We start from the raw sequence: 18958 nt of genomic DNA, 5'->3' as shown, positions 1-18958 counted from the left end.
GAGGTCTCAGAACACCCAGACAGTATGTGACGTCAATGGGACTCGACTGAACAGGAGCACTTTTGATGGGGGTGTGACTTAGTCATAGGCACCCTGGGACAGATGTGGATGTTCTGTCCAAGTTTGGGTGCTTGTCATCTTGACAAGCATCTGGCATGCCAATTCATGGAGGAAAGGTGGGGTTCTTGAAGGAAGGGAGAAAGCCTCACTCCCAAGCTACAGTGAAATTGAAAAATGTTAGGGATGAGGAGAGTGACATGCAGTGGGGAGGGAAAAGCTGGGGCCAGAGAAAATCAAAAGCAGTTAAGGGGGGGGGTGCTTCAGGGGTGTGTCTCTGAAGAGGTACAGGCAAGTACACAGGTTAGCTGAAAGAGTTGAGGTGATCCGCAGCCTTGACTGAGAAACCTAATGGTGATCACTTGATAAACCAGACTGCTGTACGAGTTATTGTGTGGGGGACTTGGTGAGTCAAGTTCGCATCCAGGCTAACAAAACACAAGCTTTCGCACATTGCAGACAAAGTAAACTTTATTGAGACAGACAGAACTGCGCCTACTCAGGACTACAGGGAAGCGTTTGCTATTAACCAAAGAGTGGTGTTCACATTCCAGAAAAGTCTACATGGAAAAGCATTCAGAATACTAGATTTTCTACATCACTATTTCACCTACGATAGGGACAACAAACTGACACTCTGTATTTGATGGGCTTTAGTTACAAGGCTACACATTGAACAGGGACAAACATTAGTGACCGAGAAAAGGCATAAAAAGACCAAAACCACCCATAGTAGAAAGGGCTCTTGGATGTTACTGTACAGCGTGGTCAAGATAAAACAAAAGCAAAACCAATGCCAATGGCATTGTGGGACAAGCAGAGGGCAGACCTGGACAGACAGAGTCATCATTTCCTGTGTAGATAGGGACATGGGCATAAAAGAGGAACTGAGAGAAAGCCATGTAAAGGCATTCCCATGCTGAGAATATCTGTAGAAACCAAACACATGAGTACGGCAGACAACGAACCATGGTAAAAGATAATTCTGGGGTTTAAATTGGATGCCACAGTAATGTTATTAAATAACAGTTTGTAGAATTAGAATACAGTGTCAGCTGAAAGATTTTTAAAACTAAGTCAGTAAGGATTCACCTTGGTAGGTGCCTAAGAAAGGGGCCAGTCATCACATGATGCCTGACTATTGGAATTAAAGGCTCCTTCCAAAAAGAGGGCAGCGGAAGTGCTATTTCTCAGGAGGACATAACACAAGGCCTAACTTTAAGTACCATCATAAATGCCTTTAAAACCCAACGTGGAGCATGAGAAGTAGCCCTGGCTGCTTTGTTGATGTGGGCTCCAGACGTAGGAGGGCTTTTGATTTAATATTTTAATGAGTCAAAATATCTTCTTGGAATGTCTCTGAAAATGACATCTCATTACCTTCCTGGGAATTGCCTATTGAGTACTCCTCTTCACCATTAAGATAATGTTAAGGAGCTCTAAGTGTCATCTTAATGTGACACTTGTCATAAGATAATTAGACAAAATAAGTGGCTCATTGGGTTCCTAGAAGTTTCTCGAAGAGAAATCAATTTGCCAATTGTTAATTTGTTCTCTTGTGCATTTTTTCCAAGCTCAAAGGAAATAATAACAATGGCTTATGTTGATGGCCTAAACTGAGATTTCTAATATGTCTTGTTAATGTATTCTATTACAATTTAGCTGTGATTAAGCACCTGTTTTCTAAATTATGATCTAAATTATGATCAGTTTTGAGATTGAGAAGAACAAACAAACTATGGGAGTGGGAAGGATGCCATTGAGATCCCAGAACTGAGCCGGCCCGCATCTCCATAAGGAGGAAGCACACAGAATCTCAGCATCCTGGCTGTGTGTGTACTAGGCCAGGGGCGAATGGCACCATATGTATCCTTCTCCCACTAGGGCAGACGTCACTTTGCCCATCCTGTTCAAGGAGGGAAATGCTAACTGAAGGAGGCTTACTCCATACAGAAAGTCAGTTAGAGGTGGGAGACTGTGGCTCTGCCCCTATGATCTCAGTTTGACAAAAAAAGAAAAAAAATAGGCTTTTTGCCTGAGTTGATGGATCTGTCTTGTGGAGTAGTGAAAACTCAAGGTGGAAAGGCAAGAGCTGTGGAGAGAGAGTGTCTGGCAGGCTGTGGCTGGTTAGGGCAAGAGACAAATGGTTTCTGGTGAGTCATGGCTGGTTAGGGCAACTAGCTAGGTAGGAGGGAAGCAGGCAGAGCTTGGGGACTGGCCCTGGCCTGAATGGGGCTGCACTGAAGACTACTCTTTGGTACTTGAGTGAAAGAAAGCTGAAAAGGGTAAAGATGACATCACTGCTGAAACTAGACGCCAGTAATGGGCTCAGGGAATGAACGGCTAAACCCCTTCAGTGTCGTCTCCACGCACGCACGCACGCACGTCGCTGCGTGCCAGAGGCGGTGGCTGACTACCCAGCTAGCTGCTTGTACTGCTGTGAGTCCCTTCCTAGGCCTCCACTAGGGGTTTCGATTAAATGACGGGCGAGAAAGAGAAACCCTTAAAGCCTTTATACCCTGGTCACGATTTGTGGATAGAAAGGGGCAAAAGAAAACATGAAGAATCCTAAATTGCCTTCTACGTTTTATCACGATGCTGTGTTCTGGGAGAGCAGGGGCTCCTGGGAACCCCGGAGGGGAACAGCCCTTGAGTAGGTAGGGATGGGGGCTGCCGCGGGTGGGTATGCTGCATCCTGAAGGGAGCTTTGCGCTGAAATGAAGAAATGGCTTGTGAAGCTGCCCAAGTGGGAGTTGCATGGCTTCTGTGGGGGGCGGGGGGGGGGGGAAACCTAGCCAAACAGAGGCTTATCCAAATAAAAAAGGCCTCCAGTCATTCTGCGACTGCATAGAGAAGCCTCCGCTGCCTGCAGGCTACACATGCCAAGTGACAGAGCAAGCAGGACTCCAAGAGGAGTGACATTTTCCAGTTTGTGTTCTGGGTCTAGATGTTGACTAAAAGCCAGTGTGTATCTAAGGTGTTCTATGTAACAACCAGACACTCGGCGGAGAGGCCTGTATGCAAGTCATGCATGCACAGCCACCTAACTGTGCATGTGCAAGTAGGTGGGGCAGGGGTGGGGGGCGGGCAGGGGGGGGGGAGAGGAAGCATCGAGATCTTAATCTTTAGGAAAGAAAACGAATTCTCCAAAGGGACTTTGACTGAATTAAGGCTGTCATTTGTAGGAAGCCAGATACAGCGACATGAAAATTAATTTTTAATAATAAACTCCAGAGGCGGTGGAAACAGGAGGAAAGGGGACCGTGTGGTGTGTTTTCCACAACATCTACAGGACACAAGAGAAACACTTAGACATCATAAGGCTAGGAACCATGCTGCAAAAACCACCGACGTGGGTAATCAGAGAGGGTCTTTGACGGTTGAGGGGGCGGGGCTCCCCGCGCTGCTGGATTCCACATAAATCACATGCTAGTTGCAAAAACCTCACAGGAGAGGAGGAGGCTTTCATTAAGCCAGCCCCTCCTCTCATCCAGTGAAAAAAACGAAAACAAGGAACAAAAACAACATCCTTTCTCTCGCACAACTGTATGTAAATTCGGAACGCTCTGGGAAGAGGGTCTTCCTCAGCCCTGGTACGGAGAGCAACAGTGGAAAAGAGACCTGGGTGCCTCGGAGTCTTGAATACAAATGCAGGCAAAGGAAGCGGATTGCGGATCTGTGCCAAAAGTGTGTCCCCTTCCTCATGGGCACTACCATATGTACCCAACCTCGTCTTCTTTATCATCATCTTCATCCTCATCGTCTTCCCTCACGGCTCGGGTGTGCACCCTCAGCTTCCCCGCTTTGTCCTTTGGTCCCAGCTCTCGCTCATCGTCTAGGTCGTCCAACAGGACCACGGAGCCACCGCTGCCGAAGTCCCCGGATGTTTCCTGTTCCTCTTCTGGCACAGGAAGGAAAGACCTCAGGTTAGCTCCTACTGTCCCTCAGGTCCCACGCTGGGACTCCCTATGCTTGTGACTCAAGTCGTAGGGTAAAACCAGGGGCATTTACTTCTGCAGTGTGGAAGCTCAGCTCCAAACAACCTCTAGGACTCCACCCTGTGAACTGCCCTGATGGGAACCTGTCCTGGTTAACTTTGTGTCAACTTGACACACCTGAGAAAAGGAACCCGAGCTGAGAAAATGTCTCCGTCAGGTTAGCCAAGCCTGTGGGACATTTGCTAGATCAGTGATTGATGTGGGGAGGGCCCAGCCCCATTATGGGCGGTGCCATCCCTGGGCTGGTGGTTCTAGACTATATAAGAAAGCAGGCTGAGCTGGGCGTGGTGGTGCACGCCTTTAATCTCAGCACTCGGGAGGCAGAGGCAGGCAGATTGCTGTGAGTTTGAGGCTAGCCTGGTCTACAAAGCGAGTCCAGGACAGCCAAGGCTATATAGAGAAACCCTGTCTCAAAAAAAAAAAAAAAAAAAAAAAAAAAAAAAAAAAAGAAAAGAAAGAAAAGAAAGCAGGCTGAACAAGCCATGGGGCACAAGCTGGAAAGCAGCATGTCTCCTTGGCGTCTCTTTCACTCTGTCTCCAGGCTCCTTCCTTGTTCCTGCCTGACTTCCTCCCCCAGTTAGTTTTCAATATGGTCTTTATCACAGCACTAGAAAGCGAACTACAACAGGGCCTAGTGTACCCCAGGTGCTTCAGACTTGTCTGGAGGGCTACAGTCGTTAAGTGCTGTGGCCGAGCTGTCCCGACTCAAAGACTCATGTGGTAGTGAGTACCTGCCACCAGCAAAATCAGCTTTTCATGAGGCCATGAAATTCCAGCATTTCTGTCTCCATTGTAGACTCAACTACAGGCAGAGCCGGCTCTGGAAACTCTGCTGTGATCCCTACACAATGAGGAGCCCTGGGTCACCCCGGGACACTGTGGGACTGGTACGGGAGGCTTTACTCACCACAGCTCACAGTGCCCTGCTTCCTGGAGCCAGCCAGCTCGTTCCCGTATTTGTCTACACACCAGCACTGGCCTGTGCTGCCGTGGCACTGTGTGGCTTTGTAGTAGCCCTCCTCGTTACAGCGAGGTATGAATGCCCCTGTGGGAACAAAAGAGTCATGTCAGAGAAACACGCGTAGGGGTTTGGGGTTAGTGCCATTCAAGACAGGGAGGAGGGCTAGCATGTAAGTGGAAGCGCTGTAAAGGGGCGGGCAGGAGAAAAAGGGGTTGCCTGGTTACTATTCTGTTAACATTATAGGGACCTTAGCCTTGAAGAGAAGGTATACATTGGACTCTAAGAAGCTCAGTTTTTCAATTAATAAGTAAGATTATTGAATAATTACACACACACACACACGTATTCTGGGCACTGATCTAAACCATGCACATTACATATTAAATGTGTTCACATAATCTATTTCCTTTGAATCAACACACCACCAGGACTTTTGATGAGATTCACGCTTCTGCTCAAGCAGCACCTTCCCCGCTTGTGATAAAAAAAAAAATTGTGATCGTTAATCTTAATTATCAACTTGATTGGCGGAGGTTAGCAAGGCCCATCTTTGAGAGGTATCTTTGAGGCTGTAACCTAATCAATGGGTTAATCCCTATATGGATTCATAGGAGGCCTTCATTATCGGAAGTACAGAAGCTAGAAAGATGTGGACAGTTAAGGGGGCATGGGATGGCAAAGCAGCCCTTCTCTCCAGAGTCTGCCTGATGCCTCATGACAGCTGGCAGTAAAGAAGTGCACCACAATTAACACTGCCTGCAAAGACCGCCAATGGAGCAACAATGCTCCTTCTGCAGAGAAAATTTCAAATATAAATTTTAAAGTGCCTAAGGCCTGAGTCCATGTGACTCCCCTCTCTGATTTTTTCTGAAATTCTCATGGAAAAGGCTCTAGGTTTCTCATGTGCCTCTTGTGGTGTCAGGTTTTATCTTGTCAGCCGAGATCCTTCTGGTATACCTCAGGAGCCACCCTGGGATCTCATTTAGGTTTCCTGGCAACATGTTGAAGATGGAACTTCCAAACCCGCCAAAATTGTTAGCTCTGGCTGCCGTAAAGACAGCTAAGTGCTACCCTTCCTTGGGGAAGCCCATGTCCATAGTAGGTGTGTCTTACTCTTTCCCTGAGGGCCTCTCTTTCAATAGACCACCATGCTTAAATCTGTATTTAAAAGACTCTTTTAATAAATTCCAGCTTGGCTTCACACTGGCTGGTCCTGAGGTCCCGTTCAGTGGTGACATCAGGGGTCTGGTACCTGAGTGGAGGGCCCTAGAGGAAAAGCCTTAGGCTGCTGGCAGCCATGCTGCGCTGCATCTGTTACTGTACCTCTGCGGATAGGGGCATCATTAGAGGAAGTGTGTCACTGGAAGCACATAAGCTTCCTGTATTTTCTGGATGCATACTGCCCTAACATGATGACCTGTCCCCCCTGGAACTGTGAGCCAGAAGGAGCATTCCATCCTTTCAGCAGATCTCTCAGGTGTTCCGTCACAGTGATAAAATGCTAAATACACCATTTCTTTAAATTACTTTACAGCCTTGTTTCACAGTTTGGTCCAGGGACCAGCAACATAACCCAGAACCCCATTAAGAAATGGTTTTTCTCTTCATTTTGAAATCAAAAGTCCATTTTGATTTTTAAAACAGAATTTATTTGTGTTTCCTTGTATGTTGTGGCCACACGTGTGTTTATGCACTGTGTGCATGCTAGTCTCATGAAGGCCAGGGGAGGCATCAGAGTCCCTGGAACTAGAGTCACAGACAGTTGTGAGCTGCGGTGTGGGTGCTGGGAACTGACTCTGGGTGCTCTGCAGGAGCAGCGCGTGCTCTTGACCCAGGAGTCATCTCTTCAGCTCCCTCACCGCCAAAGTCAGGGGAGGCCAGAAACACCTCCCCTCTATACTGAGTTTGGTTGGTTCTTTTTTATGATAGGGCCCTTTTGCCTCACACTGTCAAGCTTTCTCTTTTTCATTAGTTTGTTGACGAGACCCAACCCTTTGTAGTGTGCTGTTGTTGGTGTTCCTCACTCCATCGATTTCCCCTTTAACCACTTCTGGCTATTGTGTCCTTGAGCTGCAGGTCTGGTTTTGCGCATTATTTTTGATAATGTGTTTGCGGTCGTGCTTCTTGTGCACCTCACTTTGTTTCCGGGGTTTGGTCTGTAGCCCTTTTATGTTCTCATTCAGTTTAAAATACTGTCTAGATTTTATCTGACTTCCTTGACATCTCATTTCCTCACCGTTGGGCTAGTGAGCCTGAGATGTGATTGTTGGAAATGCGTTTTATCAGTGGGGCTGCCCATGGCAGGTGCTTCATGCAAATCTGCATGACTGCATATGTAAATATGGGTGGGAATTAATCACATTGTTCAGTTGTTCTACGTCCACTTTTACCTACTTGACTATGTTATTTGCGTAAGTCTATTATATTTAATGAGTACAGTGACAGCCTAGGGCATGTCTCACTTTCTAGAAGGTGGAGGAATGTTTGCTTTCCCCAATGTTATCACATTATAAGAAGGAGCATTTCCCATGTTCTAATTTCAGCTTTCTGTATAAATGTTTTAGGTGTAACTTTGAAGACACGTCCTGTCTCATAACGTGTCAGTCTGTCCCATGTGCCCTGACTGTGATTAGGGAAAGCATGTTCCTATTTCTGCTGCCACATCTGTGCCTCCTATTTCTCACGGTGCCCATCTCCTGCCTCCTGGGAAAACTCACCAGTTTTTCTTTCCTCCATGTCTTTCTTTCATGTTTAAAAACTCTTTTATTTCTGCTATTCTGGGGGAATTCCTTGATCATCTCTACAGCACGGTACAGTCCTTCCAAGTGAGAGCTAAAATTAATCTATATTTTCTTTTCTCACTGTAGGGTATATTAGAAGCATACCCTCACTGTAGGGTAAAGTTCAGCTCCTAGGTTTTAATTGCCCTCAACAGTTTAGAATTTTAATTCTAGCCTGTTATCAAGAAGTTTTTGTGGTTTTGGTTTTGAAATAGGGTTTCCCTATGTAGTCCAGGCTGGTCTGGAACTTCTTATATAGACCAGGATGACCCTGAACTCACAGGGATCTTTCTGCCTCTGTTTCTGGAGTGCTCACAGCCAAACTGTTCTATAAGATGTTGTTTGTTTGGATTTGGTATTATGCTGTTTCTTTTGCACAATTTTATATGAAATATACTTACATACATTATCTTGGATGATTTGAGAATCTGTATCATCACCTTGAAAATATTGGGATAAATTTCAAACTCAACGTTCAAAGTTATCCCCACTTGGGAAGTATTATTTTGTTTCTGAACTAATATTATCCATGAAAATCTGGTGTTAAAATTATTCTGGTTTAACAGTAGGTAATCTTCCATAATGATTATGAGTTCATTTTCTCTGGGGGGATTCTCAACATGACCCTAGAAACTACATCCTTATATCACTGAAGCAAAGGCCCCCGGTTACCACTGTGGATTTCCACTAATGGTTATTCCAAAAAGACAACAGAAATAAAATTAGTGTTTTCAAACTTAATTTTTATTTTATAGAATGATGCCCTACCTAACTGTAACACTGGAGGGTCAGGTTTCCTTTGCCCTGGTAAATTTAGATATAGATGAATATAGGATCAAAGTGAAATGTTTTTCCTTAGATTTATCCATTTTATGTATATTGGTGTTTTGCCTGCATGTATGCCAGCACACTACATGCATGTCTGGTGCCCATGGAGGGTAGAAGAGGGTGCTGGATCCCATGGGACTGGAGTTATAGATGGTCATGAGCCACCACGTAGTGCTCAAAATCAAACCCAGATCCTCTACAACAGTAGCCAGTGCTCTTAACCCACAGTCATCTCCCCAGACCCCCAGAATCTAGCCCTGAGCATGGTGCTCACCAGGCTATTTCACGATGCCCAGAGACCAAGGGAGATAAGAAATGGGAAGGTATCCTAGCACTGTAGTCAACTTTGGAAAGATAGCTGGTACCCAGTGCCACGCCCTCCTCCCTAGCAGCTCCAGCCAGCACACTAAAGGCTAGGTTCTTTCCATCGTACATGCAGTGAAAAGGCAGGGTGCTCCATGAAAAGGTTTTCAGTCCAGGACTGCTGAGGAGGAGAACAAGTAGAGAGCGAGAAATTCTGGTCCCTCTGAGCAGCAGTCAGAAACCAGAGGACCAAACAGACCACAAAATAAATTAAAATTGGGCTGAGCCTTCAGGTTGGTGAGAAGCAGGTGTTGTATTAAATCCATAATTTAATAAGATTACTGCTTTTTTTCTAAGTAGGTAGTAATTATAACTGATTATAATTTGTTGCTGCTTGTTTCATTTATTTATTTGAATATGAATATCCCTGAATACACTGTTGTTGTATTAGGAGATTTTCTCTAGGCAGAAAATAAATTGTAAGCAATATAGATGGCATTTGCATGAGTTAGTCTGAGTAAACACAGAATATGGGAGATTTGAGATGAGACACAGATGGGATCATGATAGGAAAAAGGTGGGCAGCAGTTGGACCATGTGCACTGAGTAACACAAAATGAGATGTCAGAAGGCATACCTTATATACATGTCATAATGAATGCTAAAAATGATCATATGATATACAGCTTTAATAATATTGTAGTTGCATAAACTACATGTAGATCTTGGGTATATTCTCAACCCCTAAACACTGCCCTATGTAGGCAAATGCAATTAGCCACCAGAAGCCCTTGAGTTGGATAAAACCTAAAGAGGAGGTATCCAGATGCTGTGCCTTCAGCCAGACAGAAGCTGTTGACACCAGCAAACCAAGCATGCAAGAGTTCAATAGCACAACGTTAAAGTTCTAGCAAAAATCAAAAGTATGAGCCAAGCCATGGCAATAAGTTATACACAAAGATAGAGGAAGGGTGTATGCACTATGAGGTGACCCCAACATTTAGAACATAAGATGCCAGCAGCCAAACAATGCTTGCATTTGATAATCTTCAGGAAAAATGTGCCTATCCCTTAAAGTAGATAGACTGGCTTTTGAATTAGTGTGCTGCACGGGACACGCCTGCCTCTGAGAGCTTAATGAGAATAATTCTGAATTACTAAGTTGTAGCTGTTTGCTCCTTTAACAGGGAAAGGTAGCGGGTTCCCTTTTCATTAGGTGAGGTTAATCAGTGATGGCCACCATATACCCACTCTCCATCCCAGCACAAGGAGGACCAAAAAGGAGCCTGCTCTCCTGCAACTGACCTACTTCTGCCTTAAACTCAAAGGAAAAAGCAGCATCTAAGTAAGCTGGAGGCTTCCATCCAGAGAGGCACATGCCCTTCGCCCTCATCTGATGCATTCTGGTGGGGGCTTGTTCCTTAAATGGACAAGTCCTGGGAAAGGGGAGGAATACCCTAACTTATAAGCCTTTCATTCTGAGAACTGGGAAAACAGTTATGTGTACCATATAATGGCTTTATGTGACATAGGGAAACCCAAGAGTTAATGTAGCCAGAATCAGAGGGAAGGAGCAGCAGAGAGTTGAACGTTAAACATGGTCAGGGCTCCCTGCTAGACGCTGGCCCAGCCTCTGGCTTCACTTGCTGGTAGAGGCCATCTTCTGTGTACTAGCTACCTGCCAGAGCTCAGGCCGGGGGAAAATGAGGTATTTCTTCCACAAGACACTGTCCCTAATTGAATAAACACTGCAGAGTGAACATTACAAGAGACATGAATGCTTTAATTAGTTGTTCTAATGAGTGGCAAGGAATTGCACTTACCCAACAGGCTTTTCCCCTTGCTCAGCTTCTGAATTCTGTTCATTTCGTTCTGGCAAGGGAGACCTAGAAAATAATTTATGGCAGTCAGTTTCCAGATGGTACAGAATATAATCTCCAATGATTGACTCCGCTCTTGATGCAAAATGTAGCAACGACACACCTGGGTGTGGAATGGCTCCATATGTTGTTGACTGTGCAACAAAACAAATCCAGGCCATTAGTGTTACTAATTTTAAGAAGAGATCCATATCACAAGGCACTTAAAATAGCACGTGGAGGCTACTTATATAATCTAGGACACTTCCTTCCTACAGCAAACCAAGAAACACCAGGTGATCGGCTCATAGACTTTTTCATTTTCTCAGCAAAGGAAACATCCAGCAAAGGTTTCTGGGAGCTAAAAACTGAGGCTCAGGCTTAGGAGAGGGTAAGAACTCTGCACATAGAGCCCAGCCAGCTGGGAGTAGCAATGCCTGATCTAATGCACCTGCTGTCTCTGGGGAGAGAGGTCCCAAGCACCCATGCATCCCTGTGTGAACACGATAGCCATGGGGAAGACAAGGAGCCAAGCCATCCAGAGTGAGACTCAGGACCCCCAACATCTCTTCACTCTTTCAGCCACTGAGTCCTCACATATTGTGTGAACAACCACCAGGAGACTGCTATGAAGGGCAGACAGGGAGCCACATGGAGCCAAAGGGTATGGATGATGGAGTACGGGCTGGTGTGGGCTCCTCAGAGAAGAATTTACTACTAGGCAAAGTGACAGGTGACCTCACTAGTATTTTAGCGTTTGCCCGTTTTGCCCTTGTCAGTCTTATGTCTCTGGCAGGTCCTGCCATCAGCTCAGGGTCCTTGTGGCATGGGTGAGGTATTCCACGCCTGTGCACTCTTAACCATCTCTCTACAGCACCCACTTCTGTCTATTACAGTGTGGGTTTTACAACACCACCTGGCATTGCCACTACCAGATGAGAAAGAGCGGCTGCAGAGTCCTCATCTCATTCAGGGTAAGGAGACATTGATACAAAGCCCTCTGTGAGTAGGAAACGTAGCACTTACCATGACTAATAGCTACCATTTACTGACATGTTCAGACAGTTCTGGAGGTTTTTAAAATCTTTATAACCACCATACAAAATATGTACTGATATGACCACTATTTTGTAAATGGAAATTTTCATCCATGACAGAGCAGAGACAGTTGGTATATGTAGGAAGATAACCAGACTGTATGGAATGGAGCAAGTCTCTAATTTTATGATACTTTCTTTAAATTTTCCTAAAACATATTTTGAAACTAATGGAAATCTCAAATGCACATAAGAACAAGGAACATACAACAATTATTTTTTCATTCTTAATATGAAAAATTCATTTTGAAAAATATTTGCTGCTGGGCAGATATCACACAGTAGAAGTTTCTCTAAGCAGTCAATGATTCTACTAAAACAGTGGACCATAGAGGAGCAGAGTTCAGGGCAAGGACATGAAGGCTCAAGGTTGAGTGTGACACAGAAACAGGTGGACAACTTAAGAGAGGAAGGTCACCTCTAAAGCCATGGAAGTCATATGAAACATCCTGATGAGGCTGAGAGAGAGACTAATACGATAGAGAGAAAAGTTCTCAAGATAAACTTAAGAAAAGAAAAGTTTCCTGAAAATTCGAAAGGATCTAATTCTAGAGTTCAAAGAAGCATAACCCATCACATTTCTGCAATATGACCCAAGGCCACACAAACCGAAGGTGGCTTCTACAACATTAAGGTCCTGGAAAATAGAAAAGGAATCCTGCATAATTAATTTTCTGTTGCTTTTGGCCATGCTGTTTCATTGAGGCAAGTTAAGAAAGAAAGGGTTTATTTTGTTTACAACTTTAGGAGGCTAGAGTCCACTGGGATCCTTAGAAGATCACCATGCAGAGGGGAGCAAGCAGATGGCCAATGATATTTCCTCTACACACAGGAAGCAGAGAGAGGGGAAGAGGTGGAGAGGCTCTGTCTTGTAAAGGTTCCACAGCCTCCCCAAACAGCATCACCAACTGAGACTTGAACATACTTAACACTGACCTCTAAATTAATAATAATAATATTATTATTATTAATTTTTTTGGCTTTTCAAGACAAAGTTTCCCTGTGTAGTGCCTTGGCTGTCTTGGGCTCTCTTTTATAGACCAGGCTGACCTCAAACTCACAGAAATCCACCTGCCTCTGCCTCTTGAGTGCTGGGACTAAAGTATGACACCTCCATCAACTCTAAGCTTCTTTATGAAGTGATACAGTTAATCAAACACTGTGGAATAACAACATAGAGATGCAATGAAAGTGAGAGAAGTATACAAAAAATGAGAAATAACTTTTCTCAGAATGAATCCTGGATGCCGCATCATTCCAAGGCACATCAGAAGTAGGAGTTCTGACTTCTCCCTGCACATGCTGAAGGAGCCTGTCCAGGGATAGCTCTGAGGCCAAGTGCTCAGCTGGTGCCTCGCATACGGTCATGAGTAAACCTAGCCTGGAACTCCACCCTCAACAGTGGGTCAGGCTCTGTGCCACAAGCATCTTAGATGAAAGTAAAACAACTGCTGTTTTTTTAAGCTCCTATTTGTGTTACCTAAAATAGTTAGTGAACAGAAAGAAATGAGGCATAAAGGGAAGGGGGAAGCGATGCAATCACATTCTAGTATTTAAAGAAAAAAAATCTTACTGCTTGTGCATGGTACAGTTTACATCCGAAAACACCAAGCGGACCAACCAAGGCATCTAGAAACAAAGTGAGAGTTTTGCAAGAGGAAGTAGACAGAAAAGCAGATCCCCTACAGTAGTGCCAAAAAGGGAAACTGATGAGAACAAAACCGAAAAGTCTAACTCTCTAGCCAAGAAGCTCTTAAGATTAAAGGTTTCAATGTTACATAGCTGAGAGGAATTTTTAGTAAATTGTTCAAATGCATTTGAAAGTTCAAGGGGAAGAAATCTATGACTCTCTGGAACATTCCAAAACAAAAATTAATGACAAGAGAGGAGAGACCTACAATATATCAGGAAATCAACTGTGATCTAAACTGTTTTTTTTAAAAACTGTGAATTAAATTGGATAGAATTGATTTAGGTAAGTGGGGCTGAGTATTCAGGAATAAATCTAAGATATATACATATATATCAGACATACTCTTAATAGAAGGAGGGTTAGTCAATAAATGACAGAAAGATAACGAGGGCGGTGGCTATCTCCAGGCTTGAGGGAGAAGCAGAGGATTCCTCACTGTGCACACATATGTAGAGCAAAGCAAATTTGAACACAAACCTACCAAAGTTGGTGAAAACACGAGAGGGTTGCCCTGCTAGATCCAAGGAAAATGTGCCCTTCTAAAATGACTAAAAACAGGCATAGGGTGAGAAAATTAAAACATGCAACCGTGTCTCCTTAACAAGAAAATGCACTAAGTTAGAGTTGGGGGAAAAAAAATACTTGCAATGCCCACAACTAGCAAAGCTCTATAATTTCCTGCAGAAAAATAAAGCACAATTCCAACAGGAAAAGCCGTACAAAGAACATAAAATTATTTCAAGGAAACAGAACCCTAAGAGTGTGCCAGAGATGAGCAAAGTTGCTCAAATTCATTTGATAAACAGAATGAAACCAGTGGGGAGTGTGGCATTGCTTTGTCCCAGTTTGGCAATAGTGACTAGGCTTGATACTGGCATGGAGAAATGATACTCTGACTTTTTTCTCTCGCCCAAAATATCCAATACATCTCCTTTGGAAGGCAGATTGGCAACTGTGCTAAAATGTAAAGATGCATGCTGTGCCACTGGGGATAGATCTGATAACCCTATGAATGTGTACACGAAATTATTCTTCTTGGATGCTCTTTGGAGTGTCTACATTTTTTGATGTGTGTACTGCCATCTTTGTGCACATGCATAAATATTGCACAATTTAAATACTATTAGTAAGCAGACAGCCTGATTTCTGGTGCACTGGGTACACCTCCTAGGGGGGACAGAGACAGAAGTAAAGCCAGACAGGAAAGGTGACCCATGGGAGGGCAGAGCATGACCACTGGATGGGATGGTGCTACAGGCTGGCCCCCTTGCCTGCTTTTGGGTGATGGGAGACACCCTTGTATCATTTCTTCCTATATCCCTCTTATCCTGTGTCTCTCGTTAGCTGTCATTTATAGTTAAGGAGAATTCATGTGACAATAGGAAGTGTGGTCCTCTTACATTAGTTGGTGTTTTCCACACTGACAATCTCATGGTGACCTTGAGAACCAGGCAGTGAAGAGTCCCATACCCCCGTTTTATAGATGAAAGTGCTAGTGTGGTGAGGATGCTTCTCCAAAGGAAGGGATTCCTCAGTTAAGAGCCACCATCGCTTTACTCTTTGGTTCCTGAAATGTCATCTTAAAAGCAGACAGGCACCCGTGAGCTTGCTGTTAGCCGTGCCTTTCTTTGCACGAACTCTGATGTCCTCCCTGCCCAACACGGAGCCCACCTTACCTCCCGGCTTCTGGAAGCAGTAGCACCACTCGTTGTTGGAGAGTTTGCCATCCTTGAAGGAGTCGCAGGAGTTGAACAGAGGCTTGATACACGGCTCATACTTGTCTAGGTAGATGGCATTGATCTCCGAGTGGTCCAGCAAGAGGTCATAGTTCATGTCCAACTTGTTGAACATCCAGCCCAAGGAGTCCTTGCAGATGGGCAGGATGCTGGTGTCAAACCCTGTGAGAGGAAGGGACATCTCAGCCTGCCAGGCATGGTGCACACACTGCCACTCCCTAACTTGGTGTCCCCGGGGATCAGGGTACAACCAGCTGTGTCCTATCTTCAGGCTGTTTTCTTTATATATGAGATATATAAATGTTCTAAAAGTGGGGGCCAGCTTTGAGAATTCATCCCCTATGCTAATGTGTCTGTGCTATAAATAGGAGATCCTCTGTCTATAAACCTGTTTGCAACTGAAAGGTAAACTACAAACAACACTAAAACATAACATGTATCACACTGAAACCTGAGCTTATCATTTTAGGTTGAAACAAACAAACAAACAAACAAAAAAGAAAACTTGAAACAAAATATTGGAGAAAGGAGTCAGGTGGGGGTGGGGTAGAGACAACAGCAGGGAGTGAGACTGAGGCTCCATCCTGTCCCAGAGGACCCTCTGGCCCAGCCTGAGGCTGGAGGGCAGAGCACCGAGGCCCTTCTCCTCCGTCTGTTCCCTTTCTTCTTTTCTGTAATACCCTAAGGAGGCACTTGAGATAGAATCCAAATCTACTCAGACAATTCTTTCTTTCTTATTTCCCCAGGGAAGGGGAAGTATTGGTTTCCACGGTGGAGACTGTAAGGGTGGGACTCCCACACTTAGCTACATGCTTTGGGTGCCACAGCACAGTAGACAGAGACCTCAAGCCTGTCTTCTTCCTCTCAGAGCTAAGGGGATGACCAAATCCTCACTTTTCCTATAACTTGAGTCTCTAGGACTAGCTTTCTTTTCCTAGGATTCTACAGATGAAAATGCTTCTAAGTAATAAATACATTTTAAGAATGCTTTTAAACAGCCGGGGAGAGTAGTGCATGCCTGTAGTCCCAGGACTTGGTGAGGCAGAAGGAGGTGGGTCTCTGTGACTTCGAGGCCAGTTTGGTCTACAAAGCAACTCTAGGACAGCCAGGGCTACACAGAGAAGCCCTGTCTCAAAAAAAAAAATGCTTCTAAGCACTATGCACTTAGTTATCTCACAAAAGTCTGGTGGCATTCATGTGAAATGTCATCATCATCTCTAACTTATAGATAAGGAGGAAATAGCAAGATATGGTTCAGGATTAGGACTGAAATGCAGAGAGGCTGGTCCAGATCTACAGTCTCCACACTGTTTTCTCCAGGCTCCCCTCTGCCTCCTTTGACACATCTGTCCTGAATGCTTAGGGTGCCGTGTGTGGGATACAGCATAGTGTCCTGATGAGAGCACCTGCCCACTCTGGTGTGCCCTATGCTTCTGCATGCACCTTGGGAACCTTTATTTAGTGAGCCTGATTTAATGAAGCAATATCTTACAAAAAATCTATAAAAAAGGCTGCAACCACCTCTACAAACTCCCAGGAGACCCCGGGCTTCCCCACACTGTTGATGCTCGCTAATCAGACTAGATGCTTCCTGAGGGGAGGCCTCCATATTCCCTTTAATAACCTCAGCGCTATTGGCACACTGTATCAGTAAAAATAGTTGTTTTCTAGCTATAGGAGTTTTCTAGCTAGCTTTAAGTTTACCCTTTCAAATAAATCTTTGCATACCTAAATGTATTCATTTTGCTATCAAAGGATTATATATATTAATTTTTCTCAGATGAGCCTATGGGTATAACTTGGGTCCTTCTTTAGCGACTGTCACGAGCATAAAGCAGAAGAAATGCCAGGCTGTATGGCTTAGTCAAAACAAGAAGATTTCTTCACTGATTTTCCAGTGTCCAAAAAGGGCAAGTGTACCTGGCATCTCAGCTGGCAGAGGCAGAGGCAGAGGCAGAGGCTGGAGCACGGCTCTGGGGCCATCCCTTCAGGATGTATGGACAAACAAATGTTCTTTCTTTACCTTCAGAGACCGAAGCATCCTTCCTTACACCCCTCTGCCTCAGTGGCTTCTGGGCATCAAACCTACAGTGGCTTTGGGAACTCAATTTACTCCGAGGTATACGAGATATACTCATGTTTCCCAGGCTCCTGCCTGTCCTCTGAGGACTGAGTGGAGGCTTCAAGAGTTCTCTTCCCAAAAGCCCAGTTTCCATGGAGAAATTACTCCAAAAGCTCAGGGTTCAGCTGCTCTTGGGGTACTCGCTGACAAGCTTTTCTAGATGGAAATTAGTGCCCACAAACTCCAAAGGAACCTCTGACAGGAATGGAAAAATACAAAACACACACACACACACACACACACACACACACACACACACACACACACACACACAGACCTCACCTCACCGTCCTATAGACACAGCTACCAAGAGCTACCCCCTGGAAAACAGTCTGAGAAGCAAGCACTGTGTTGCCATTAAGGCAAAGGAGTGAAGCTGTTCTGGTAAGCGTTTCTTCTATCTTACTCTTCATTGATCTCTCCAGAAAGCTATGGGCATCAAAGAATCACCGGAAGTTAAGATGATAATTTGTGTTTTTGAGATAGCATCTGTCCATATAGCTCAGGCCAGCCTGTATCCTGTCTTTAAAGTATCTTCCTGCCTCAGCTTCCCAAGAAGACAGTAAACCGTGCATCCCACCTGGTCCCTCTGAGTGGCTGAGTTACATTGTAACTTTTCATCCCCTGCACTTAAGCCAGAACCTTTGCTTTCACTGTTCCATCCATGCAAACAATTGGGGGGGGGGTGGAGGGGCTGTGTGAATACTTTGACCATGTCCACTTCATCTCAGATGTACACACAGCCACACTACTTGTATCTGAGGGATTGATGGATCTGTGATCTCTGTTGTACCAGCTAGCACAACTACCTCAGAGTTCACTGCGTATAGAGGGGGGAACGTGTGTGTGTGTGTGTGTGTGTGTGTGTGTGTGTGTGTGTGTGTCCTCTGTTCATCCCAGAGTTCTGGGGGATCCTTCAGGAGTCTGAGTGTTAGTGGGAAAGGAAGGGGAGGGGCACCTGCTTCGTGGTGTCTGGGGGAAGTTAAACATGGCTGCCCAGTGTTCAGGCAAATCACATTATCCCAGATGCTTGCTACACTGTTGCTTATATTAGCAACAACCCAAATGTCCCAATTAAAGGCTCTTTAAGTTGTTATAGTCATGATTAGGATCCTATTTGGCTCCTGCCTGAGACCACTCAATAATGGGAAAGCATAATGATATTTCTAGATGTTTAATTTTCCAAATGGTGTATCAGCTTTTAACATGTGCAAACTTTCCAGCACACATACATTTCCATATACAAGGAAAAGTACTTCAAGGTGTCTACTGTAGCATACTTTAGTTGCTAAATGGTTAGTATTATATGTGTGTATATGTGTTTACACACATGCATGGCTTTTTTCTATACAGTATGTTTTCTAAAATGCCTATATAAACCATGATCTCTTTGAAATCACACTTTTCCAAAATTTGTATTTCTCTTGATTCTAAAGTATCATCCTTCTTTGATACTTTAATGTTCTAAAATTGGCACATATTTTAAATCCTTTTCTTTTAACCAAAATATGCTGCTGTGAAATA

At 44.5% G+C, this 18958-nt stretch overlaps 1 protein-coding gene across 2 annotated transcripts in view; it reads right to left on the bottom strand.

Annotated features, from left to right (window-relative positions):
- Positions 1-510: 510 nt before the first annotated feature.
- SPOCK1 (SPARC (osteonectin), cwcv and kazal like domains proteoglycan 1) overlaps positions 511-18958 on the bottom strand; it is a 462088-nt gene continuing 443640 nt past the window's right edge. For both annotated transcript variants that reach the window (XM_084793963.1, XM_084793962.1), the window contains exons 8-11: positions 15253-15474; positions 10751-10813; positions 4963-5100; positions 511-3958 (exon numbers count right to left, since the gene is read on the bottom strand). In XM_084793963.1, the coding sequence (XP_084650089.1) occupies positions 3768-3958; positions 4963-5100; positions 10751-10813; positions 15253-15474 (614 nt within the window). In that variant the 3' untranslated portion in view covers positions 511-3767. The remainder of the gene's footprint in view (positions 3959-4962; positions 5101-10750; positions 10814-15252; positions 15475-18958) is intronic.

Source organism: Acomys minous (genome assembly GCF_964271855.1).
Source record: "Acomys minous genome assembly, chromosome: 9".
NCBI lineage: Eukaryota > Metazoa > Chordata > Mammalia > Rodentia > Muridae > Acomys > Acomys minous.
Note: the sequence above shows the minus strand (reverse complement) of the source record. Positions and strands in the feature narration are given on the sequence as shown.